This window comes from Pygocentrus nattereri, chromosome 20 (genome assembly GCF_015220715.1).
Source record: "Pygocentrus nattereri isolate fPygNat1 chromosome 20, fPygNat1.pri, whole genome shotgun sequence".
NCBI classification, from domain to species: Eukaryota; Metazoa; Chordata; class Actinopteri; order Characiformes; family Serrasalmidae; genus Pygocentrus; species Pygocentrus nattereri.
Window position 1 is genome coordinate 11,594,557 of NC_051230.1, and position 26,232 is coordinate 11,620,788.

The window sequence follows — 26,232 nt, forward strand, 5'->3', positions numbered from 1 at the left end:
GGAACTGAAGCAAGAAGGGAAGCTGCGGCTGCTTAAAAACACACTGTAAGTCTTTTTGATTGTGCTCTTTCAGTTCTATTACACAGTGCTCATATCCATTAAGACTTCCATAACAGTTTAATAAACACAATATTTAGATATTTATGCTTTATGGAGTTCTGAACAGTAAAACATCTACAAAAATTTGTATTTTATTTATATTTAAAGTACTCATATGTACGACTTGTCACTATAAAATTTTGTACAAATAATTACTCATGATTTGAAGTAAGTACCTGCTTGAGTAAGAACACTATGCTACATCAATCACAGTCATTGAGCAAAATGCCTAGCACTACACTTGTCTCTTTAACATGATTAAGATGTTACATCACCTTCCTTAAAAAAATCTGCCAAATGCTGTAAATGAAATGAGGAGAAAAGCTGGTAAGACCCAAATAGTTAGAACAAAAATCTTAGGACAACAAATATTATTTAGCTCAGCTAAACATGTTTTAGTGCTGATAACAGAATGTCAGTCCATTAAACTGGTTATTTACACAAGCTGGACAAAGGTAGTGGAAACTGGCACCAAGACTTGCTTTGTTGTACAAACTTAACATTTTTTAGAATGCAACCAAGCTCCACTCTTGTTTCAGATCTGAAAGAATCCACAGGTGTTTCTGTCCATCGTTCCACTGTGAGAACACGACTCAAACAGGACTTACTGAGAAAAGGGGAAAAAAAATAAAGCAAGGAAGCTGGTGGTGTACACAGAACAGTGGACTGACCACCCCAGAGTCCAGAATTCAATATCATTTAGTGTGTGGAATTATTTGAATCTTGAAAAACAGAAAATGCAACCAACTTTGGAAGTGTTAAAAATATCCCTGCTGTTTTTTTAGGGGAAAACTGAAAGTGAATGCAAGATATATTAAGGCAATGTGGAGACATTAAATCCTGAACCTGTTGATGCAGTGAATTGCAGGTTAATGTAATTACATAAGTGTGTCACTAGTCATAAAATTGCACAATAATCAGTCTAGCCAGCAGTTACTAATCTTAGAGCTAATTGTTTTGCCATTATAATGCTTCTTTAACAATTCCTATCAAACTAATTTGCATGTTATGTAGTTATGAAAGGAATGGAAGTCAGCTCTGGAATTTTCCATGAGTCCTTGGAATTAAGCTATACGTATATAATATCGTACATTAGACAGAAGAGAACTGCTCTCATTAACTCTATAAGCTTTCTGCATTATATCCTAGTGTGGCACAAAACAGTCCAGTACTGGTGCTAAAAATGAAAGTGGCTCAGTCTCTGAACCCCTACTGATCGCCCTTGCATCACCACAGCTGTGGGGGTTCAGGCAAACAGATGGGCCAAGTGTGACCCCCCCTGGCCTTTGTGGACCCCCACCTCTCCACGCACACACACAGTCTCTGTCACTGTGCAATCCACACAGCCCACATTGACAGTCTTTAAAAAGGACAGCTGCCCGTACCTGCCAACATTCAAGCCCGGCCCTAATTACTTCCCAGTCATCAGTTACCCAATGGTCCCGCCACAACAAAGAAAGAAGGAAGGGGGCGACCGTGAAGAGACTCATTGAGGGATCATAACTTCATGGAGCTTTCTAAAAGCACGCTCATTTGTCAGGGCTAACTAGCCTAGCTCCACGCCTCCTCTCTCCTTTTTCTCTCCCCGTCGCACGCCACCTTTCTTAGCCTTTTGCTGAAGCCCACCCCCAGCACCACCAACACTGAGAATGAGCTTTTTGGATATTGTTCTCACATGGACAGATTTTCACATGTTTCAGGTTGCTTTATGTGACTATTTTTTATCCCATTTAAGTCTGCTGAATGACTCAAATCAGGTTTGTATTCCAACATAAGGTTCATAACAGGAAATGGTAGAAAACATTATGTCAGAACCTCAGCCAAAGCATTAAAAAGATGTTAATTTCAAAAACAAACTGTAAAAGAATAGTTATTTAGTGAATAACATCTGAGACGTACTCAAATAAATCTGGCTTTTATTCCAACAAAGTAATACTGCATTCACAAAACTTAGCTCCATTCTTCATCTTATTAAAGATGAATTCCACAGATTTTCTGCATAATTCAAAAGTTAAGATGTAAACAAGGTCATTCAGAATGGTTTGATGTGAAGTTCTCCTTTCTAGAGAAACTGACAGAGAGACAGAGAAAGAAACCATATTTTTTCAGATTTACCAGCTTCAACTTTATATGTAAACTCAGAAGACAGACGTAGGGTCACTGGCCAGTTTGGATAGTAAATAAAATGGCTACATTTGCATTTTAGACATGATTCCTGGTTCCAGTCACCACCACTGTAAATAAATCAGTAAGTCAGTAAGTTTGTCACCAGTGAACCATTTCACATCACGCCACTCTGTATGGTTTTGTGTTCATCTCACAACTCAATTACAGCTGAATTAAACATCAAACATTTAGAAAAATCAGTTAAAGTTGTAAGTTGAACTAGACTTAACTAGGCAAATCTAGAAGTCTGGATAAATTTGCTAGACCTTCAACTAGACAAACTAAAATGGGACTAAAAAGTTCTTTGGAGCAATGCCATAGACAACCCACCTTCCCTAAAGAACATTTCATTTTTTTTTCTTTTAAATGAGATGTGTTAATAGAAAGAAACCATAAGTCCAAGCCAAGAATATCTGCAGAACCTTTTTTTCTTTTTGTAAACCAATCTAAATCATTGCCAAATCTACAGAAGTAGTTTATCCTAATAATGAAGTTGGTGGAGGGTGCTGTAGCAGGATGGCTGATGGAACACGTCCAGAGCAGCTGAGACAGCATGCAGCATAGCATGGGGAGAGACATACAGGGACACAGGGGGTTGTAACGGCACGAGTGTCTACCTTTTGTTCATGTGGGAGGTAGGCCGCCATAGGAAAAAGGAGAACGCTGTCTGAAAGACACAGTTATATTTTTCATTGGGCAACTTGTCAGAGAACATGCTGAAGATACTGCAGAGAGGGAAGCAATCGGAATGACAAAGTTGAAACAAGGACATGGTAGTCATTCATAAGAAGTTTGCTCTGAAGTCTGAATCCTTCCCACTGACCAAAAAAACTACCTTGTAGCTCACTAACACTGCCCTTTCATTTAAAGAATCTGCCAAAGAATTCAATACCGCTTATTTTTTATTTATACTGGGTAATTCCATGCCCACTAAGCGTCATGCACCCACACCAGGGTGAGGAAATTACTGCATCGTCAACATTGATTTCATATGGTTATGGGTTACTGACTACTGTAATGGAGATGTGCATATATTTTGTATAATTGGTAAGAGGAAGAGGATTAAGTGGCTCTCTAAACATTATAATGAAAAAAGGAAAAAGGAAGGTTTCGAGAGAAAGATAGAGAGAGAGAGAGAGAGAGAGAGATAGATGAGAGGGAGAGAAAGAGATAGGAGAGAGGTGAGAAAGAGATAGAGGGTGTGAGACAGAAAAGAGAGAGAGAGAGAGGCTGAGGAGGAGAGATTGAAAAGACAGACAGGGAGAGAGAGTGAAAGAGAGGCTGAGGATGAGGAAAAGGAAATAGAAACATACAGAAACAGAAATAGGGAGAGAGAGAGAGAGAGAGAGAGAGAGAGAGAGCGAGAGAAAGAAAGGAGAGAGAGATTAGAGAGACAAGAAAGAAGAAAGCTAGAGATAGACAGAGAGGGGGGCAGGGGCTGAAGAGGAGAGAGAGATATAGGGGAGAAACAGAAAGAGAAAGGTGAGAGACCAGGGACAGTGAGAGTGAAAGAAAAAAGAAAAGGACAGAAAGTACAAGAAAGGAATGAAAAGAGACAGAAAGCAAAAGAGACCGAAAGTCTGAGGTACAGAGAAAGAGAGAGAGGCAGACAGGCTTGTAAGAGAGAGAAAGTGAGAGAGAGACAGCAAGAAAGTGTGAGAGGAGGAGAGAAAGAAGAAGGTGGAGCTGGAGGTGGGTTGCTTGCTAATGACAGCAATGCCTATATGGGCTGTAAATAGGAGCACCAATCTATCAAAAGCTATTCTTCTCTGTGAAGGCTGTGAAATCACAGGCAGGCCCTTTCTTAATTGAATTTCATGGCTCGCTTTTGTCATGTGCCACCACACCTTCTGTCCCACCAGCTCCAGAAAGAAACAGGGGCTAGAGAGGGGTGGGAGAGGCTTTCTGTCCCCGTATGTTTGTGTGTGCGTGTGCATATGCCAGTATACGCTTAGAACAACATAAAACATAAAAATAATAAGAGACAATGAATGTACTTAAACTTTTATTATGTCTCATTACATACACGATCAACATGCTACTGTGACCCATACATATACTACAGGCTATGCTATACACTACATTGTTGCTGTTGTATAAAAAATCTCATATCTCCAAACTGATAACTTCAGAGGAGGAGCCAAAAAATTTCATTACATCAATGTACTTCAATAGGTCTTTTTAGACTGTTCTATTGGCATATGAAGGGCAGGTGATGTATTAAAATAAAATCAAAATAATAGAGATATGAGATTTTGATATGATGACTACTCATTCTGTCAGTATACATATGTTAGTGTTGGCTCAGTCCAAATCCAGTTAATCTGAATGCAAAGAGAGACAAATTCAGACCCAGCCGTGCATTCTCGGACCCCCTCAGAATGATGTTGTGGAGGTCAAAGTGCGAAACAGCACCATTCTCCTTCCTCCCGCACACTCCTGCCCCAGCGTCCGGACCTCCTCAAAGACCCCCTCCCCAATGCCAGATCAAGGGGCCGGATCCCATGAATTAATTACTGTCCCCCTACTCAGTGTGAATAGGGGGGTCCTATTAGCTGGGTTATTAATACTATGAAATGAGCAATAAAAGGGGCTTAGAGCTGGGAGCAGGGGCGGCAGACTGCGGAGGTGGCACGCAGAGATTTTTTTTTCGCTGGTTGGTGGTGGGGGGGGCTGGATTTACAGAGACAGAGAGGCAAAACTTTTGTGGGCACAGAGAGAAAGAGCAGGGGAAAATACGGCCGTGCTAATCTTCCATCCATCTGGGCTTCATTAGCATTTAGCGCGCTTGCAGTTGCCAATCAAGCCTTAAAAGCGGCTTTCTCGCCTCCTTTCAGTGGCCCAATGTAAGCCCTGTTAGAATGACACGTAAAAGACTTGACAAAATATTTTTGGACAAGGGCTTTGTCACAGACCTCGCTTACCCCCCCTCCTCCTAAACTTGGCCCCAGCGCCAAAGCTCTCAATGGCCAAAAGAGTGCGGGGATACCACTCGCTTATTACAGCCTCAAAGCTTATTATCTCCCCCAAATAGTTAATAATTAGATTAAAACTTCAAATAAATTAAGTGGCGCAGTGAATGAAGGCAGCCAGGAGGAGTCTCCCTACTTGCAATCTGTCCCTCAGGCCAATCACAAGGATTCCTCCCAGTCCACACAATAGCGCCTGAGACGCAGTTGGGGGAAAAAGAAAAAAAAAGCAGCCTTGTGCCCTTTCTTTCTTCTCCCGAGTGCTTTATGGGAATTCATGGCCTTTGGAAGAATGGAGAAGACAGAGAAAAAGGCAAAGCAGTAGAAAAAGAGTGTTTTGTGGTTAAACGACGCCACTAATGCCTATTAAAATTCTTTTTAATTGTCGATAATAGCGGTGATATACATTAATGTTTTTAAGAGGGAGCTGGTGAGGAACAATGCGCTCACTGGGGTAGATGGAAAGTGGGAGAGCAGACTAGAGAGCTTGACAGTGCACGCTGGAGGTACATCTGTTCCATTTAACATGCATTGTCATATATTTCTTTCTTTTTTTTTTTTTAAGTCATATGATATGATATATATTCCATCTAATAAGTCTCAAACTCTCAAAGCGCCTGAGTACAAAACTGTTTGTTTTGGCTTACTAAAAAAAAAAAAAAAAAAACTATAGTACTAATAAATTCAGAGGCCAACCTTAGTTAATTTGTTTTCCAGTCAAAACAACCACCTTCCACTCTGACAAGACAAATCAATGCAATGGGTCTGAAAGGATGTGTAGTTATCGAGAAGCCATTTCTGAGCAAAATAAATTTTGCACTAGAACACAGAAAGTTGTCTTCTGGAATGTAGACTGAGGTTCATGGTCTGATGAGTCTAAATTTGTAATTGAGATTGTGAGAAATAGAAAAAGTAAACAGTTTCTTAAACTGAACTTTGGAGGTATGGAAAAATATCCCTGCCAATGACTTTGAAAATTGAGAGCAAGTCTCCTGAAAATGGAAGCTGTAATAAAGGCAAAGGTGGGCTCGCTAAATACTACAAATTTTATATTTATATGTTGAGGCTTCAAAGCATGCAATAGTTTGGGTGCTGCTGGTTAAATGACATGTTTATTTTTATTTGCTGAATTTAAAACACAGAAAAAAACTAATGTATAAGTGGTTCTTCAGTAGCATCACTCCAAAGAATCCTTTTGTAATCTTTATTTTAAAGAATGTACCAGTAACTATTTTTGTTATTTTTGTAATTACTACAATAAGACTTTTAAAGATTTAAAGATCATTTTGGCCACTGCAAGTTGGTCAGTTGTCCTTGGAATATATATAAATATTTTTGACTTTTTCTGTTTTTTTGAAACACTTTTTATAGATTGTCTATTTTTTTATTCTCATCTCAACAGTGGTGAGCTGTGTAGGACCAGGTGCAATAAGGTGTAGCATGTGTGTGGATTGGAGTGGAAGGGGAATAGAGAGGAGAGAGAAATAGAGTCCTAGAAAATATAATGGAAGGGCAGTGAATCCAACAAGAAAAGAAAGGAGAGAGCAGCGATATTTGCTTTTCTAGATGGTTTCATTCTTCCCAAACGGGGCATTCGTGGCAGGGGGTGAGCGAGAGAGTGGGAGAGGGAGGGGGAGGGAGTGGGAGAGAGAGAGAGAGAGAGAGAGGGAGTGAGAGAGAGACAGGCGGCAGCCAGGCAGAGGCAGAGACACTCTATTGGGGTCAAATGCTTCTTTGTACCACTTTGTTTGTGAGGTCACATATACCTGATCTGATGAGAAAAGTGTAACAGTCAATGGAAGAAAACATGTGATTGTGTCTCTGATAAAAGCAATTGTTGGCCGGGCATTGGAGTGAAGTGGAGAGTGAATGAACTTCGATTGTTGGCCTTCCTAACTGTAGTTAGTGTGAGGCTGAGCATTAAAAGGAAAAAAGCCATCGCACGGAAGGCATTACCTGCCTTGTTCCTCAAGATTTGCGTCCCTGGCCCCAGCTTTGGGATTTTTTTTTTCAGTGGGGCACAAAAGAATGAAAGGAATTTGAATACAAAAGCAAAAGCTTTGCTACTGGTGAGTAGGCCTTGCAGCTATTGAAAAAAAATATAAATATAGCCGAAAGCAGCAATGAGCGGGTTCAAGTATGCAACAGCAGTACGGGCCCTTCTGCAGGTTTAGTTCATATGGATCTTATATGGATCTTATATGGATCAAACTCGATCTTATTTATAGGCAAAGTGAAGAAAACTGAAAGGATGTCAGTTCATCAAAAGGCCTTCCATTGCCATAAACAATGAGCAGAGGTCTTTAAGCATATTATAAGTTTCCATTCATATGTACTGATATACACTGGTTTGTAGAACATCCAAGTTGTTGTCAACACAGATGTCAAAAGTACATGACTAATGCTAGCATTTCTCATATAATAGCACAAAGGATTGGTTCTATATTTAACTCTTTGATTTGATGTAGGCCATAGTGAGGCCTAATGCACTCAAAAGGGGCACATTTGTTGTGAGGAGCTCAGCGAAAGTGGGTAAGAATTTGTAAAAAGGCCTCAATATGGTATGACTACTGATCAGAGAACATATCCAGAGACATTTACCAAGTTTTGTTCAGAGTGACCTTTTGACCTTTCTATAATAAGTCTTTGTATAATGTAGTCTTTGAACAAATAAGCCAAAATACCAGACAAACAGTAAAAGTTTTGAAATAACATGTAATAACAAAGTTCTTCAGTTGAGTGAACTAAGTCATATGACATGATTTTTTTATCTGTAGACCTTGTAATAACATTGTAATAGCATTTATATTGACTTATAAGTGTTTTTTAGAGCTAAAGCGCCCCCTAAAGGCCTATCTAAACTAACATTGGCATACACCATCACAGTCTCAATATGTGTAAACAGTTAAAGTTTGGAGATGATCTGACCAATGACTGATGAGTTATAGCAAATCAAGCTAGCAATGCAATGGCAGCAATAATTCATTGATTGTTCCACAACTCACTGAGTAAAAAACTCAAGATGTTTTTGATAATTATTTACCTAGAGAGGCCACAGAGTACGTCTAGACCAATTTTCAAAAGTTTGGATAAAAATCCAGAGACTAGTTTGAAAAGTAGGCTTTTCAAACAGTTAATGATAATGAAAAAAATAAACATGCAATGGCAGAATTGTTTGGAACAATTCAGTTGGAACAACTGATTCATATGTGTTTTGCATCAAAAGTGTAATAATTTAGTAATGACATGCAATAAGTTTATTTTTATGAAAAGCGCCTCCCAGTGGTTAAATCTTTTGAAACTTGACTGGTTGCTAAAAATTGGCTTCATACAGACACCATTCATGGTTCATTTTGATCGGTCAGTGTTAAGCCTGTCAAAAGGCCTGCTAAATGCTTATTTCTCCAATAGCTACCAGAAATTTTGATGTATCAAATTGTCCTTATAATGTCACTTGTAGTCTGGCCAAGAGATGCTGCATACAAAGAATCAGCTTGATCTGATGTATGATGCTGAGAAAATGCCATGTTTATGTTACTCCGCCCCCTAATTAAGTATGCGCATAAAAATCGAAAAGCTTGCTCAGAATGTGCTACTGACTAGGCCTGTCAAGTTTGATTTGTTTTGGCTGAAGGGTGCTTGACTTATAGAATTTTAAATGAATTCTGAATTATTTGGAATTTATCCAGAAGGGTTCATTTGCATATGGCAACCGTGTTGTTTGGAAAACCTAAAATGTTTTTGATAATTATTGAGGTTCAGGCTCATCTGAATTTTTTGACACCAAATACATGAGGATCAGGCGAAAATTGTAGGACTAGGTCACAAAAGTAGGTTTCACATATTTTGCAGTACTGTAAAAAATCTAAGTGGGCGGAGCTAAATGGTCCAAATGGCAAAGTTGTTTGTTTGGACCCATAGAACCAAGGAAAAAAAACATTACATGCTTGAACCCTAAAAATATGCCATCATGACTACTGAAATATCTCAACTAAGTTAGTACTTGATGGTACATGCAATATCAGCAAATTAAATGCTGTTGTCTATTATTAACCAGTTCAAAGGTGGAGGCCCAGACTTCAAAAACATGTGCAGATACCAGATAGACCCCCCTTCAAACCTTTTAAATACACAAAAAAATTTAGGAGAGAAATTGTTTTTTGTGCCTGTATCAATGCATTTCATTTCGACCTCCTCAGTTTGAGGGTCCTGAGATGCCATTCTGAAAGAGAGAGAAAGATAAAAATATGCATCTGCAAGAGCGAGAGAGAAAGAGGGAGCGATAAAGGAGAGCATTGGGGGCAAATGGGCCATGAACTGAAGCATCATGTAGCCACTAGGAACCTGCTTGCAGGCTTTATTCAATCGGCACATATTGAGGAGCAGCGGGCTGCTGAATGCTCTCTTTGAGCGAGGTCTGCAGCATGAACTTAAAGCAAGTAAATTTCTATCTTTCTGCGCATTAGCTGCCTCGTTGCCCTTCAATTGAGTCCCTGAGAGTCCAGAGAAAAGAAACTGGTGGAGAGAGAGAGAGAGAGAGAGAGAGAGAGACGGAGGCAGAGGGGAGGGGAGGGGGTAGAATGGAACGAAAGAGAGAGGTATGGGCAGAGTGGATACAGAGGGAGAGAGAGTGAGAGAGAGAAGCAATACTGGTAAGTTGCACACAGCTGTACTTTTCAGGAGAAGTCATGCAAAATGATAACTTTCAAATAGTGACAGTTTCAATTATAAGTCATGTTTATCCAGAAATACACTATTCTCCCCCTGTGACTGATATAAAATGGCCTTGAAGGAACACCTGACCTTTGGAGTAATCTGAGTATTGGGTAATTGAGTGTACATCTCCCTCAGGCCGAGGCCTCTTAGGTTCTTGTCAATCAGGAGCCCTAGAAGACAATAGAAAATCGCAGATAGGTTCATCTCACTTCCTCCTTCCACAGCGTGACCTATTCTTTCTCCCCATCCACCCTGTTCCTCTCTTTCCTCTCCTCCCTAACAACAGCAACAGGTCACCCATAGCCCGATCAAAGAGGCTCTTGTGTTTATCCAACAATGACATTAAGAGCCAATGTTACTCTTCATTTTTGCTTGGGTAGGAAAGGTGTGGCCAGCCTCCTAAGTGTGATGCTAACAGATGCCCTGGGGGCTTCAGTCCCCAATAGTACTTCATATCTACTGACCTGGAACCAGTGTGTGTGCGCATATGTAAGGTTGTGTGTCTGTTAAAACAGTGAGGAGCTTAAAGTTCGACAGATAAGTAGTTACTGTCTATGTTAACCCATAGACTGCAAACGTTTTATCTGGTTGTTATTCTTAAGACTTATTATTCAGAATAAGTTATTTGGTAACTGCTGTAAAATTGAGATGCAGGCTCTTAAAATTAAGAGTTCTTTGAAGGGAGCCTATAAAGCAAAAGTGCTCATGCTTTTTGTTAGGAGGCAGAAGTGATATTGTGGTGGCCTGAGGGTCAAATATGACCCTCCACTTCAAGTTGGGACAGTATGTGAAATGCAAATAAAAACAGAAAGCAGTGATCTGTAAATCCACTTTGACTTGTAATTAAATTAAAAAGACACAAAGATAAGGTTCCATGCTTTATATTATCAATTGTGTTGTTGTTGTTTTTTTTGTGAAAATATGCTCATTCATAAATTGATTGACATTTACATTTCTGACATTTGGCAGAAGCTCTTAACCAGAGTGATCACTTTTTATTATTTATTTATTTATTTAAAACACAAGTAGGTGAAGGTTGTGTTTGGAGTCTTGCCCAAGGACTCTTACTGGTATAGTGTAATTTGCTTACCCAGGCAGGGAATTGAACCCAAGTCTACAGTGTAGAAAACAGATGTGTTACCCACTACATTATACCAACCTCCCAAATTGATGCCTGCAACACATTCCAAAAATGATGGGACATGGCAATTTATAACTGAAGTGTTAAAAAAAAACAGCTGAGGCAGTGATACTTGGGTATAAAAGGAGCATTCAGGAAGGTCTAGTCCTCTATAAAGAAGGATGGGTCAAGGCTTGGCACTTGCCTCAAAATGTATCAGTGAATAGTCCAACAGATTAAAGGCAACTTTAAACTTTTAAAAGCAACCCTCAAGTGCAAAATATCATCAAAAGATTCAGGGAATTCTGAAAATCTTTGTGTGTAAATGGCAAGGCTGAAAATCGACCTTAAATAATTTCAATCTACACATTAATATGACAAGGGAACGGTAATGTATGGCCAAGTCAGAAACCCTATAGGAACGTTTATTTTTAAGAGTATTGACGAGAGTGAAGAATTGAAGTATGAAGAAACAATATCAAAACCTTGACTAACTGACTAACTAACCTTGATGAGCTGTTTTTAATAAAAGCACTTCATTTAAGATGAGTATCTAAAAGAATGCTCTCATGCTGAAACTACTCAAACACTCTGCTACACCACAGGAAGAGCTACACAGCTAACACCACATTACAGTTTGAGTTTGTGCTATTTCAGGATATATTTGTTACAGAATTTAATCAGTTGCATTTTGTTATTCCTTCAGCATGCTCAGTAATAGGCATTTCCTGTTGATATCAGTCCAATATCAAAACCTGTTTTCAGATCAGTGTGGGCACAAACACTAACCCAATCAGTCTACTAATCAGTCTACAAATAAAAGACCACCAGCAGCTTCTGCACACACGTTTAAACAGTACCAGAAATCAGCATGGAGCTGGACCATAGACCAACCAGAGGTGGTCAACCCAGTAGATTAAATTATGTGCAAATTTGTCCACAGGATCATTGATTTCACACTGCGGCCACTGACAAGACACAACTGTTTAACCCGAGATTCCACCACCATGAGTGACACTCACAAAAAGAGTGTGAGAAAAAGCCCATATTTGCCCTGAAGAGACATCAAAGGGCAGAACAAGCATGACACCAGCACAACTTGCCTTTCTGAACTTGGGTCAACTCAGCTCTCAACCCTTTTGGCTGCCCATGAGGAGCGTCCCTCATGAATGAACGCGATTCTGCAGCTTATGGTCGTCACTGACACTCGGGTGTCAGAGTGTCAGGGGAAGCACATACCCCCCCCCCCCCTCCCCCCCCCCCCCACACACACACACACACACACACACACACACACACAGAGGCCCGCGGCGCAGCGCTCGGACAAAGGCCTCTCCAGCCCCAGCTGTGGCTGCCCAGTCCGACCTCCTCTCTGCCTCCCATGAAATTGGAAATTACCAGGGCCATTTCTGATGACAAATAATTGTCTGTGTGTCCCTGGCTCTCCTCGAAGAAACAACTTTTTTGATGAGGCTGGAAGGCTGACCTTGCTACCATCTTTTGCCACTAAATTTCCACCCAGCAGAGACCAATACAGAGTGCGGCTTGAGCTCAAGTCTCATAAAACACTGCATTGATCTTCTTATGTTCCCAGGCATCCCGACAAAGACCAGTGTTCCACAGGACCTCTCACCATGTCCTTCAATTACAGTTAAACAATGTAGGTGTCTTTAGATACTTATGTGAACCACTTCATTTAAAAAGGTATTTCTGTTGCAGTGTTCAGAGAGTAGTGAAGAGAAGAGAGGATGAGTAAAGGCGAAGAGAAGAAAAGAAAAAGAAATTTAAGAAAATGGGAAAAGGAGAAAGGGAGAGGAGTAAAGAAGAGAAGACAAGATTACAGAAGAGAAGAAAAAAGAAGAGGAAAAGAGAAGTGAAAGGAAAAAGAAAGAGGAAGAAGTAGAAAGAAGAAAAAGCCAAAAAAGGACAAGAAGACAAGAGAAGTGGAAGTAAAAAGTAAGAGAAGATGATGAGGAAGAAGAGAAGATGAATAAAGGAGAAGAAAAGAAATAATGAGACAAGAAGAACAGATGAGTAAAGGAAGGAAGGAGAAGAGGTGGCAAGATTACAGAAGAAAAGAGGAGAAAAGAAGAAAGTGGGAGTAAAAAGACAGAGATGACAAGGAAGCTGAAGAAGAAGAGAGAAGAAAAGAGAGAAGAGAAAAAGAGGAGAGTAAAAGAAAGATAATTTGATTAAGGAGGGGAGTAGAGTAGAAAAAAGAGGAGAAGAGAAGTGAAAGTAAAAAGAAAGAGATGATAAGGAAGAGAGGAAATAAGGAAAGGAAGAAGGAAAGAAAACAATACAAGATGAGTAAAGGTGCAGAAAAGAGAAGAAAGAAGAAGAAGAGAGAAGAGAAAAAAGAAAGAGACAATGAGAAAAGGAAAAAAGACGGCAAGTAAATGAGAAGAGAAGAGAAGAGAAGAGAACTACTAGCTTATTTCAGTGTATATCAAACAAGCGTGTGACAGCGATCTCCACTGACCTAAAGCTGAACTCTTTTAAGTTTCCTATCTCTTCAGTCCTAATGAGGGCATGTGGCCATGCTATATTTATTTACAAATACATAATAAATAAAAAAAATATATTTGACAAATAAATCTAAAATAAAAAGATAATCTTTAACAAATAAATCTCCCATGAAAAGTTTACAGCAACCTAAACACATTACAATAAAATAACAATTTTAGTTTTTTAAGAGACAAAAAGAGATCAATTCTAAAAAAGATAAAGTTGTTTCAGACTGAGATCTTGGATAATGTCCAGTGCATATACAGTCTAAACTGTTTAATCAGCTCACATGTTCACAAATGGATGTGGATTTGTCAAAGAGAACTACTAGCAAATACCTGCAGCCTTTTGCATCAGTCTACATATAGCATGTTGAGTGAACTGGCAAAGATACATTAAGTCCATTTCCACCACATGATATTCAGCTGCATCTGCCAGCATAGAATATCCGCATGTCTATTGATTGTTGTCAAAAAGTAATCTGGATTTCAGCCTATAAGTCTAGACAACCTCAGATGCATTTTTCCTGACACGCACTAAATAATACATCAGTCTCATGCGCTAAATCAAGAAAATAAAGGGTTTGGCATCTTTGTAGTAATACAAAATAAAAATATGAAAATATATAAGAATAACATTTAAGGCATTATTGTTTTTATAATTTTAAAAACTTATTCTTTTATTTAATGACATGTATATTATGACTTAAAAGGTAGGAATCACAATATTTTCCAAATTTATCCATAATTAAATGATAAAGAAAGTCATTCTGAATGCATTACTGTGAAATGCTCTGTTCTAGCAGAAAAGCAACATACACGTTCTGTTTATTAATGGTTGGTTCTTGCATTTTTATACATTTATGAAGCAGCACAAACCCATAGCTTCAGCTTCACAGAGAATGGAGTGGCAGGGTCACCATGATAGTGCCCCACACTGGGCCTTAAAGGCACAATAAATGATATTTTAGCTTTGACTGCTTGTCATATGGCTGGTCACAGACTGCCCTAATATTAGAGCTGGAAGCAGCCAGAAACCTGGATGTGAAGTCTACCCAGAAAAAGCCTACAATGGCTTTTAATGGTCAGCTTTAGCTTGTAGTGAGCAAACCTAATAGGGTTTCTTTTTAAAAGTTATGGACTCAAGCAAACTGGGCAAACTCTTTGGACACTATCCAAAACTTTGCACCACGGATAGTGTTAATTTCTCTTTGAAAGGAAAAGGCAAAAAAGTAGGAATTTATAGCATATATTTGTTGGAATCTTTCCAATGCAACTATATAATTAAGCCTGTTATAAACTAAACGGTGAATCTCTGCTCAGTTTATTTCTTGACAGGCAAGAACAGGACAATTTGGCAAAACACGTGTGCCACCTGCTGGTAAAAAAGTGAAAATGAGTAATTGGAACTTCCTTCAGTTGCCAAAAAGAGGGTCCTACTTTGCCTTAAAAAGGAAGAACCGCTAATATTTTCTCAGTGTTGTGTGATATTAAATTTTGAACCATTCCTCATCTGCCCAGAGAAAACAGAAAGAGCTAAGATGATAGTGAACGTGAAAAAATGGGCCTTTGTGTCACACTTTCACCGTTTTGTTTACGGTCCAGACAGGGGCTGCGAGTGTGAGCAGCGAGATTTGTCAGCGATTTTCAAGAAATTGATCACGAAACGACGAAGATGACAAAGTCAAGGGGAAGAAAAAGCCAGACAGGTTAATAACCTACCTGTCAGTTTTCCAAGTGAAGCAGGCCGTCTTATGACTAAAGCCACCACACTAAATAGCCTTAAACTGGATCGTTGGAGAAAGAACTGTTTCACTTAGACCATCGTGTCCTGTGGTTTCTTCACAAGCTAAAGCAGGCTCGAATTATTATTCACCACAACTTGAACACATCACAGCGCTGTGCGTTATCAGATGTGCTGCATAGGGCGAGCATGTAGGCCAGGAGGCCTGAGCTGTATGATAGGGTAGCACTCAAAGATTCCTTTCAATCCAACATCAAGCCTGCTGGAAAAACAGTACCACGCAATCCTTGATAGTTTAGGCTAGTTTTTGCTTAGCTGTTCACCCCACGTGGCCGTGCTGTTTTTTTCCTAGCAGGGAATACCGTACTAATACACCTTGCACACTTAAACCTCCTAAACCTCTATTATGTTCCAGGTCCTTTTCCAATTATATTTGATCACTTTTTCAAGAAATTTCCTTAACAGTGATGTAACTATATAACTGTGATATATGATATAACTGTGTGATGATGTGATATAACTGTATGAAAAATAAGATTACCAATTTAAGGTTAACACTACATCTTTAATATACACACAGATACTGTATAGACTTTGGTTAGTTTTGCACTTGAGTTACAAAGCATGTAGCTGTCAAGTCAAGGAAGTCTCTAACAATCTTTTGGGTAACGCTGATACTGGCCTTGTAGCTCCACTGTAAAACTAAAAAAGTGAACATAACTGTACCATCGCCTGCGTTTGATTTATTTATTGTCATTTTGGTGAACCATTCTTTTAGGAGAAGAGATCAAGCTGAATTTTCCAGGTCCAAGCCTGCCTCTGGCCCTCCAGTGATGAGGGCTACAGGTTAAGATGACATGCTAGGTCATGGCACCAAGAAGACATGGTGAAGCTATAGAATAAGAATTGTTCTCATTTTTTTACAACAGTTAACGTACCACTAGTGTAAGGAAAGCACACGGCCCATACAGTCAGCTCAGAGCACAATATTCCAGATCCATCCACACAAATTACAGAAGTTTGATCATGATCCACATTAGGTTATGTTTTTTTAAAAGAAACTTTTCACTGGAACAGAACTTTTTTCTTTTTATTTTCCCTTTATAATTGTCAAAACATATATTTAAGACACTTAGAAAACCGAGTTTTTGCAGCACTTTTTTTGTACAAAGAGGAAAAACACTGAGTGACAAATCACAGGGATTCATTTATCGAACATCCTGCTCTGCTTGTTTTGAAAAATACTATAATTCAGCTACTTGTAAACTTTAAAGTGACCTGACAACAGACAGTATACACACAATTAATAATGCCATATACTGACATAAGAAGTCAACATATTCATATTGGAATGAAATGTGAAAAATAACATTAAAAAGATCTTCTAAAAGGCCATTAAGGGTGTTCTATGTCTATAACTTACTTTTTTTTTTTTTTTTTAAATAGTAGAAAACGGAAAATTTGCTTCCAACCACATTTCAGTTTCTCAATTCATGACTGTAATAAACCTGAGCTGCAATTGCCTCAGGCAGCATACACATGAGCCCTACTGAAGTCAACCAGTGTGTTATAAATGCCAGCACGCAATGAAACATGTTCTTGAACAGCCTAGTGACCAAAACTTACCAATCACAATGACCCATTAATGAACATCCAACAAATAAAAATCAGTATTTCTGATGTTAGCTTTCCAATAAAATTCTTCAGAGCAGCCATGGTTTGAATGCACAATAAAAAGTAGAAAATTGAATGTTTCTTTGGTCAGCGGACTGCAATTGGCACCACAATAAATCAATGGGCAAAAAATGGGTGACAGGTACAGGGAAGGGAGGGGCAATATTCTAAGATTAGCTATTAAACCGTTTCAGAAATATTCCAGACCTTTCATGAGTATATTAATAATAGGCATGAATAACAGGTTTAGGCCACACTTGGATGTTTGCTAATAAATATGACAAAAATGCTTAAAAGTGCCTGCAGAAATAAACTTGACAGAGAAGACACACTGAAATCAGACAAAAGTGAGTACAGTGCCTGGGCTGCAGAAGTAGAAAGTGGGTCATATTGTTGGTTCCTGGGGTCCACTAGAGGCCATGTCTCAAACTTCTCATCACTCCCTATATAGTGTACTTGCTTTGAGTGATAATTCAATAGAAACTTATTTCTCAGCACACACTATAGAGTGAGCAAGAGAGCCATTTGACATCTGCTCAGTCTCACCACTCCTTCTTCTTTTCATCCATGGAGACTCCACCAGGGCCCAGTGCTACTACAAGCAGAAGGCCTCCAATCACAGACGTGGTCTGGAAGAAGTCGTATTTGAGGAAGTCGTGCATGGGCTTGTAGGTTGGAATGGTCCAAAAGGCATTGAAAGAGACATTGATTATAAAAAGCCAGATAACTAGAGTGAGAGCAGCCAGTTTGGTCTTGAAGCCGATGGCCACCAGGATGATCAAAGCGGTGCCCACCAAATTCTGGAGAATCTGCAAGACACAAATGCAGAACCACACACTTAAGAATAATAAATGCAAGGTATAGGGTGGGGATCACATTGGCTAAAAGGGTCGTCTATACAAGGAGCAATTACATGAATTAGTCTGACCTCTAGTGGTAAAATGTAAGTATTGCTCTCAAAGATAGGAAACAGGTATGTAATAATTACTCAGGTTTATTATTATAAACATGAAAGGTTCAAAATGATATACTTTATATCTACGATAAAGAATTGGCCCAAATAGCACTTTACAGGTTTTAAATACTTGTTGGCATCTAAAGTGCATACACGAGCCCTACAGAAGTCAACCGAATTACATGTTTGTTTGTTTTCTATGACTGTAAACATAAGTTAACCTTTATAGTAAACAAACTTACATATAGAAAATACAGCAACACACACACACACACACATACACATACACATACATACACACATATATATATATATATATATATATATATATATATATATATATATATATATATATATATATATACATACATACATACATACACACATACATACACACACACACACACACACACATTATATATATATATATATATATATATATTCTATACTAAGTCAACCACACTGAACTGACTATTAGGTTCAATTCATTAGCCACACCCAGGCAAGATTACTGCTAGACTTGTTAAATCTAAACACTTAAATACAACCTGTTTGGCAATGTAAAGCAGACTAGAAGGCCTTAAACAGCTGCACATGATGTCATGTTCTAAGGAGATTCAAATACAGATATGAAACAAAGGCGCTGAAATCTAGGGGCACCAAGCCATTGTTCATTTTCTGGGACTCCCGTGAACCACAGTGAAAGCCATCATCCACAAGCGAAGAAAACTTGAAACAGTGGTGAACCTTCCCAGGAGTGGTCGACCTACCAAAATTTCACCAAGAGCGCATCGATGGCTCATCCAGGAGGAGACAAAAGAACCCAGATAAACATCTAAAGAACTGCAGGCCTCACTTGCCTCAGTTAAGGTTAATGGATATGATTCGCTAATAAGAAAGACACTGGGCAAAATGGGAATCCATGGGAGAGTTGCAAGGCGCAAATCCGTGCTGACCAAAAAGAACACAAGTTGCCAAAAAACATCTAGCTAACCCCCAAGACTACTGGAATAATATTCTGTGGAACTTTTTGGAAGACATGGGTCCTGTTACCTCTGGAATAAAGTTAACACTGCATTTCACCATAAGAACATTATACCAAAACTCAAACATGGTGGTGTTAGTGTGATGGTCTGGGGCTGCTTTGCTTCTGCATCACCTGGATGACATGCCATAAGTGTTGGAACCATGATCTCTGTTCTCTATAAAAAAATTCTAAAGGAAAAAGTCTACCCATCCATTTGTGACCTAAAGCTCAAGCTTCATCCCTGTCCTTCAAGGCCACATGGCCAGCAGTTAGATCACATTGTTTTGGAGAAAACATGTCCCAAATCTGAATCGGTCTGTAGCCTTAAGGATGGCCACTATCGAAACACATAATTAAAAAAAAGAAGTGTGTGTGTGTGTGTGTGTGTGTGTGTGTGTGTGTGTGTGATATATATATATATATATATCACACACACACACACACACACACACACACACACACACACACACACACACACATACATACATACATACACTACTCAAACACTCACTACTGAAACATTTAATGATGTTTACTGGTGTTAAGATTGTCACTATCAAAACAATCTTTTATTTTAATATAATCCTTAAGATTCAGGGTCACTTTTTAAAATAAAAAAGATTTTAATCTAAAGTCAGTTAAAAGTCCTAAATATGTTTTCAACTGACTTTGAACCAATTCAGCAGAATGGCCCATATATATTAACAGTGACAGTTCTTTCTAAAGAATTTTACTGATTATATTTTTTGCAGTGTAAAGCTATGCTTGTGGGGGGGGGGGGGGGGGATGAAGCTTTTGAATATTCAAATTACCTAGGTCAACCCTACTACCACATCTATCAAAGCCACTGAAAGAGCACAATGTCTGTATGAGCACCAGTTGCAGTATGCTCATAGCACCAAAATAACACTAGCAGTCTCTGGTAGTGTCTGCCTTATGGGGTCATGATGAAAGCCGTGTGATTTATGTATGTGTGTATATATGTGTGGGCTCACAGAAAGGAAGTTGGCATCGAAATGGAGCAGAGTCATGAACATAAGCACCAGCAGCACACGACCTCCCAGTTGCATGTACTGCTTAGGGGAGCTCTCTCGTACTGTAGGCACTCCGGCAAACATGCTCCTGCCCTCTGAACGCGACTCAGCCAGCAGTAACAGCAGACCACCACCCAGTGCCAGGTTCCTTGTGGATAGAGAGAGAGAGATGGGATTACGTTAATTGTAATGAGTATCAATCTATATTTACATATATAATCAATATATATATATATATATATATATATATATATATATATATATATATATATATATATATATATATAAAGAAAAACATACACGGTTGCTTTAAACTCACCTCATCAAAAACTTTGGGTCCCATAAAATGCTGTAAGCGATGGTCTGAAACAGATAATAAACATAACGAATGTATAGATCAAAAGCCTTTCGTGGCTTTTAGCAGCCCTGTCAAAACGTCACTGCACATACAATGATGCAGCATTAACAGCCAGGAGCAAGAAAAAAAAGGTTTAACCAATCTTAGTCATGCTTGTGGAATGTGTTATTGGGAGGTAAAATGAGATGAAGCTGGCTTGTTGCTGACCTCTAGTGGTCTTTGGTAATGCTTGGCAGTGTCAAAAGTGGCCAGCGTTGTAGTCTAACTTATGCAGGTTATGACCCGGGTTTTGAGTAGTCACAGATGGTTTTCATAAGCATTGCATTAAAAGCTGCCTGAGTCATTATTCATCCTTTCATTTTTCATCATTTTAAAGTGGATGGCTACCAGCATTGCCATTCAAGAACTGAGCTAAAGTTAGATAACCAATACCATCGCAATTCACAAACACTTTCCCTTTTCATGCAATTTACCAAAATAAGAGAACAGACGAATCTAGAGCATCCAATTAAATTTTAACACCATACCTGCAGGCCAATAATTCCAAACAATCCAAAGCAGGCATACTGTACAAAATTCCTGCTGAGTATCAGTATGCAACCACCTGTAAATGAAATTAAATAAAAATAGAAAAAATCAGAGGTCCATGCAGGTCAACTGCCCAGAAAATTTCTATGAAGTTTATTAAAATTTCTCCAAAAAGGGCACAAAAAGGCCGAGTGTTGGCTGACAAGTTATATGCAATAATTGAACAAGTTGGAATGAAAATTGGTAAAGAAAAAAAAAAATGTAAACAGATTGCCAAACATAATATTTGGTATATTATGAGAAAGTTTGAGTAATTTTAATAATATTGTATTGCTTCTTTTGCAACGTATATAATGCATTTTCCATAAAGTTAAAGTGACCCAATGATTCAGATTAGTCATAAAATCTGAAAGATGTAATGCAAGGGCTCTGTAAGTTAAACATAATACTTCTAGAGAATTTTAATGTCACTTCAAATTATAATTTAAAAATAATACTTAATTAACAAGAATATTTTGTAAGACCTATTTTTTTTGTCCATCTCTTGTAAATTGTACAACAGCTAGCCTTACCCAGCTGCCCCAGTAAGTTTATTAAGACGAAGAGTGAGGCGAGAAAGAAGCCACATCCCCATGAGCTCTCGATGTACTCTTTCTGCTCGCTCCACTGGAACCACATTCTGATGCCATCTTCCAGGAAGGTGCTGATCAGACACAGCCGTGCTACATGAGGCAGATACTGCTTTGTCACTCGCAGGAACTGCATGAGATATCACAGAGGAAGAGCAGATTCAAATCTCTGTACTGTGACTGAGAATGAAGGAGGAAGGAGGAAGTGTTCTTAACAAACTGAATATGCTTATAACAGATTAACAGATTAGGTTCAGTAAACAGATGTTCATAATAACACATTACTTATTAAAAAATTCCAGACATAAATCATTCTATTTCATGGAGTAACACTCTTTGCAATAAGTGCAGCTTTTTTTACTCTTTCACAGACATGCAACAGAGTCTAAACTGCAAATAAACTTAGAGACGTGTCTACACTTGTGGGCAGTAATTAGCTGAGGGGGGGCAGAAGGAGAAGGCCAAGTGAGATGTCTTAGGTGTACTTAGGTGTGAGCTTAGAGCAACACTGCCAAGCAAGAACAATCCATTTTCAGATACATTATTCAGGTATGGGTCACATACAGCAGAGGCAGTCTTTATTTGTGGCCTCTAGCCCAGATTAGTGAAATGAACAGTATTTTCCACTGAGGAACTCACCGAACTGATAAGGCAGTTTGAATTAGGTGGCCAAATCAAATGTATTTTGCCAGGAAGCTTTCAACAGTCTTCAATGAGAGAAATAAAATGTAATTACAAGCACAGAACCGGAGTTCTAGTTGAGACAAGTGACTTCTAAGCACAGCCCAAAATTCTTTTATTTGAGCAGCTGAGCTTTGTAGTTTTTTTTAATGTACCAAGCACTGTCACCTTCAGTAGATTTTAATCAGCTTCCCTTATAAGCACACGGTGAAGTAGAGCCGTGCAAGGCAGGAAAAGAACAAAAAACATCTGTGGTTTGATGACAATGAAGCTACATGACACCAGTTTCACATATCTAGGCTAGACTATTCTGTAAAGAGAGCCCACCAGGACACAACACGTGTCACACACAGCAGGAAATCAGGTCAGGATCTTTCTGCAAATCAAATCTGAAAGTGAAAGTCATGCAATAGAAGAGCTAAAATGCTAAATTAATAGCAGTGGGCATAATAATGAAAAACATTAGAGCAATTTTTGTGCAATAACTACTCATTTACACTCTTCAGACAACTATTTGCTACTGCGAGAGTGCACAGCTTTTCGTGACTCATGTGAAGAAAATACTGTAATTTGCTGCAAGTCTTCATTATGAAACTGTGGCCTGCACCTCGCTGTGAAAGTGCACTCGAGCGACTGCGTAACTGGGCTCTAGGTGGCCCCGCCCCCGAGACGATCCACGTCAGCGCTTAGAAGCCAAGGCAGCCAATCAGCGATCAACAAGTAACAGAGTAGCCCATATGAATGGGAAGAGACCTCTCGGTTAACATTTTACTAGTGGTGAGTAATATATGGGGGTTATTTGCCTAGGTGCCTGGCAGCCAGTGAAAATCAGTGTTATGGGACATCTGCTATCTGGCAATGAAGAAGCACTATTTCTTTTTAATGAAGGCTGTGAAACATTCACATTCTGTACTGATGTAAAATGTTATCTTGTTGACGTCTGATATGAATCATAGCTGAGCAGATTTTATTGGATTAAAAACATAATTTCATAAAGGTCTAAGAGACCTTTAAAGAATACAGAGTGCACCGGCCTTGTCCTTCAGTAACAACATCAAGGCTGATGCTTTGCTCATATTTCATCAGATAATCTTGCAGCTACAGCAAGACTCACTTGACTGATCTGTGATCAAAATTAACTGTTCGAATGCAATATAGCTTTACATACTAAGCACAGGTGGAGTTAAACTCATTACCACTCATCATCAGAGTGATTACAGCTACTTGTTTCTCTTATCAGTGATTCTCCTAACAAAGGAGATTTGATCCAGTAGAGTTTGAATGAATGGGTGGACCGAGATAGTTCAGGGATAAAGATCGGATATACTTCGATCCCAAATAGATGCAAGTTAAGAACTCGGCAAACTAGCCACGCCAAAGGTCAACAGGTCTCACCTGGACTAAAAAAAGAAAGACATCGACTAAGCTAACACTCAGCAATAACAAACTGACCAGTTAGCTAAGACTAGCTAAAGTCTCTGCCCGTGTTGTGATCACAACTTCTCCAAAACAGCATATCGCTAAGGTTATGCTAACTAACTTGAAGTCAAAGTGATATTAAGATTACCTACGGTAATGTTTTAAAACGTATATTAGCCCATCTCGGTCATGTAAACGGATTTTCCAGGTCCACCTTAAATGGCTAGCATGTAAGTAACGCCACATCATTTAAGGTGGAACGGGGAAAATTCGAACGAGAAGCTGGCAAAGAACAAACTGATATCAGGTTAGTCTCATGACATGCTAAGGAAGATACGAGGAGGAAACAGTTGGCGCCAGGGTGAACTTTTACTGTAACATTAGTCTCAGAAACCGTCGAACAGATCATGCTTTTTCTCCTGCTGCACATTCAACAATTCCCCCAGTTTTAACGCTAACGTTACTTCTTCTCCACAGCAGTTCCTCTGGAGCATAACGGCTAAACTAAACTCAGCAGGCACAAATGAAAACGGTTAGTCGTGTCAACTCGACTAGTTAAGCTGGTATCCAGGACTGACCACGCAAGTGAATAACATAAACTGGAGGTGATAAATGGATGACCGCTCTCACAGGCTGTGTGTCAGTGTCAGTGATTTTCTCGGCCTCACCTGATCCGCCACGTCCTCCGCAGCGCTCATCAAACTGTTCTGAACCATCGCACGTAGATGTGAATGCCGACCTATCTGAAGCAGTTTTGTCTCCCAAAGCGAGTAATGTAATGTTGCTCGCTGTCCGCAAGATAACGCTCTCAGGAGCGGTGCAGCCTTTCTATACGCGGTGTCTTAGTCGACGTTTCTCTGCCCGAAAACCATTGCCGCCCCATAATGCTTAGCACTGAGGCTGTTGTCTCCCCCTATAGGCCACGCGTGTAACTGCATGCCACGTGTACTGATGCAGCAGGGAAAAGAAATGGTATTCTATCGCTCACTAGTCTGTGATTTAATACCACTGCAGTCTTTATTAGTGATTACTTGCATATAAAAAACTATGGTCGCAATTAAAACTGCCACATTTTAAGGCAAAGCTTGACAGTGACTAGTTCCATTTGCTCAGTTACTTACTTATTTATTGAATTGTAATAACTCAGCTATACACCAAAACCACCTTGTGTCTACACTCATTGTCCATTTTATCAGCTGCGCTTATCATATGGGTACAACAAGTCATTCTACAACTACAGTCTGTAGTCCATCTGTTTATCTGCATACTTTGCTATCCCCATTTCACAGTGGTTTTTCACACCGTTTTTCAGTGGTCAGGACCACCACAGAGTAGGTATTTTTTGGGTGGTGGATCATTCTCAGCACTGCAGTGACACTGACATGGTGGTGGTGTGTTTGTGTGTGTTGCACTGGTGTGAGTGGATCAGACACAGCAGTGCTGCTGGAGTTCTTAAACAGTGTCCACTCACTGTCCACCCTATTAGACACACCTAACTTGTTGGTTCACCTTTCAGATGTAAAGTCAGAGACAATAGTTCATCTGTTGCTGCAGTTTGTGTTGGTCATCCTATAGTCCTTCATCACTGGTCTCAGAAAGCTGTTGTCTGGATATTTTTTGGTTCTTGGACTATTCTTGGTCCAGTAGTGACACTGAGGTGTTTAAAAACTCCAGCAGCCCTACTGTATCTGATCCACTCAGACCAGCTTGAGACACACTAACACACCACAATCGCATCAGTGTCACTGCAGTGCTGAGAATGATACACCACCCTAATAACTCCTGCTCTGTGGTGGTCCTCACCATTGAGAAACAGAATGAAAGGGTAACAAAAGTATGCAGAGAAACAGATGGACTACAGTCTGTAATTGTAACTACAAATACAGTCTGTAATTGTAACTGTAACTTGTAAATGTAACTACAAAATGCTCCTGTATGGTAAATGGAGCTGATAAAATAAGGAGTGTAGACAAGGAAATGGATATAATATTATTACTGATTGGTGTACATTCATGGTATTTTGTCTTGAGTATTAAGTAATACTGTTTGTAAATGTATAAAGTATTATAAAAGTATAATAATATCTTCACATATTCTAAAGTGCATTCGAGACGGAGTGAGTATGCTTTCAGTTCCATTTTACTCATTCACGCTTTGTTCTTAATTCCTGTTTTTGGGTTTAATTTTGTTCTGTTCTGTTGGTGATAGCACCTGGTCTGCTTTGGCATTGTTCCCCACCCACAGGCTATCTTGGGCACCCCCATGAAGAATATTGAGGTCAACCAAGTACATAAAATTTTATTTAAACTGTTCAATTTTGATTTTGTCCAATTTGAAGAAATTTCAAAGATAATTTTATACGAATAAACAATGACACACAATATTACTGAAGCAAAGCATCGCTCTTTTCCCATGGTTATTTCCATGACTTAAATATTCACTTTAGCCATGTCCATGAGGTTCTTCATACCTAAAATAGTTCAGCATTGGTGCTTTCTTCTGACAGAGAGAATTAATTGGTGAAATGCAAATCACTAGTAAGATTCAAGAACATAAAGGCCTGGTTATATTTCTCTAAAATATACACAAAGCATGTATAGTGATAG

The 26,232-nt window shown here is 39.1% G+C and overlaps 1 protein-coding gene across 1 annotated transcript; it reads right to left on the bottom strand.

Moving 5' to 3' along the window:
• Positions 1-16,383: 16,383 nt before the first annotated feature.
• surf4l (surfeit 4, like) lies at positions 16,384-24,526 on the bottom strand. Its single transcript, XM_017691180.2, has 6 exons — positions 24,295-24,526; positions 21,470-21,656; positions 20,897-20,973; positions 20,331-20,374; positions 19,973-20,159; positions 16,384-17,804 (listed from the first exon to the last, which is right to left on the bottom strand). The coding sequence occupies exons 1-6, from the start codon at positions 24,340-24,342 to the stop codon at positions 17,538-17,540; spliced, it is 810 nt and encodes a 269-aa protein (XP_017546669.1). The 5' UTR covers positions 24,343-24,526; the 3' UTR covers positions 16,384-17,537.
• Between the last annotated feature and the right edge of the window lie 1,706 nt (positions 24,527-26,232).

Coding starts and splice junctions, on each gene's coding strand:
- surf4l (XM_017691180.2), bottom strand. CDS start 24,342: ATGGTTCAGAACAGTTTGATGAGCGCTGCGGAGGACGTGGCGGATCAG. Junction 21,657..24,294: donor CGGAGGACGTGGCGGATCAG/GTGAGGCCGAGA, acceptor TATCTCATGCAG/TTCCTGCGAGTGACAAAGCA. Junction 20,160..20,330: donor GACCCAAAGTTTTTGATGAG/GTGAGTTTAAAG, acceptor TCTATCCACAAG/GAACCTGGCACTGGGTGGTG.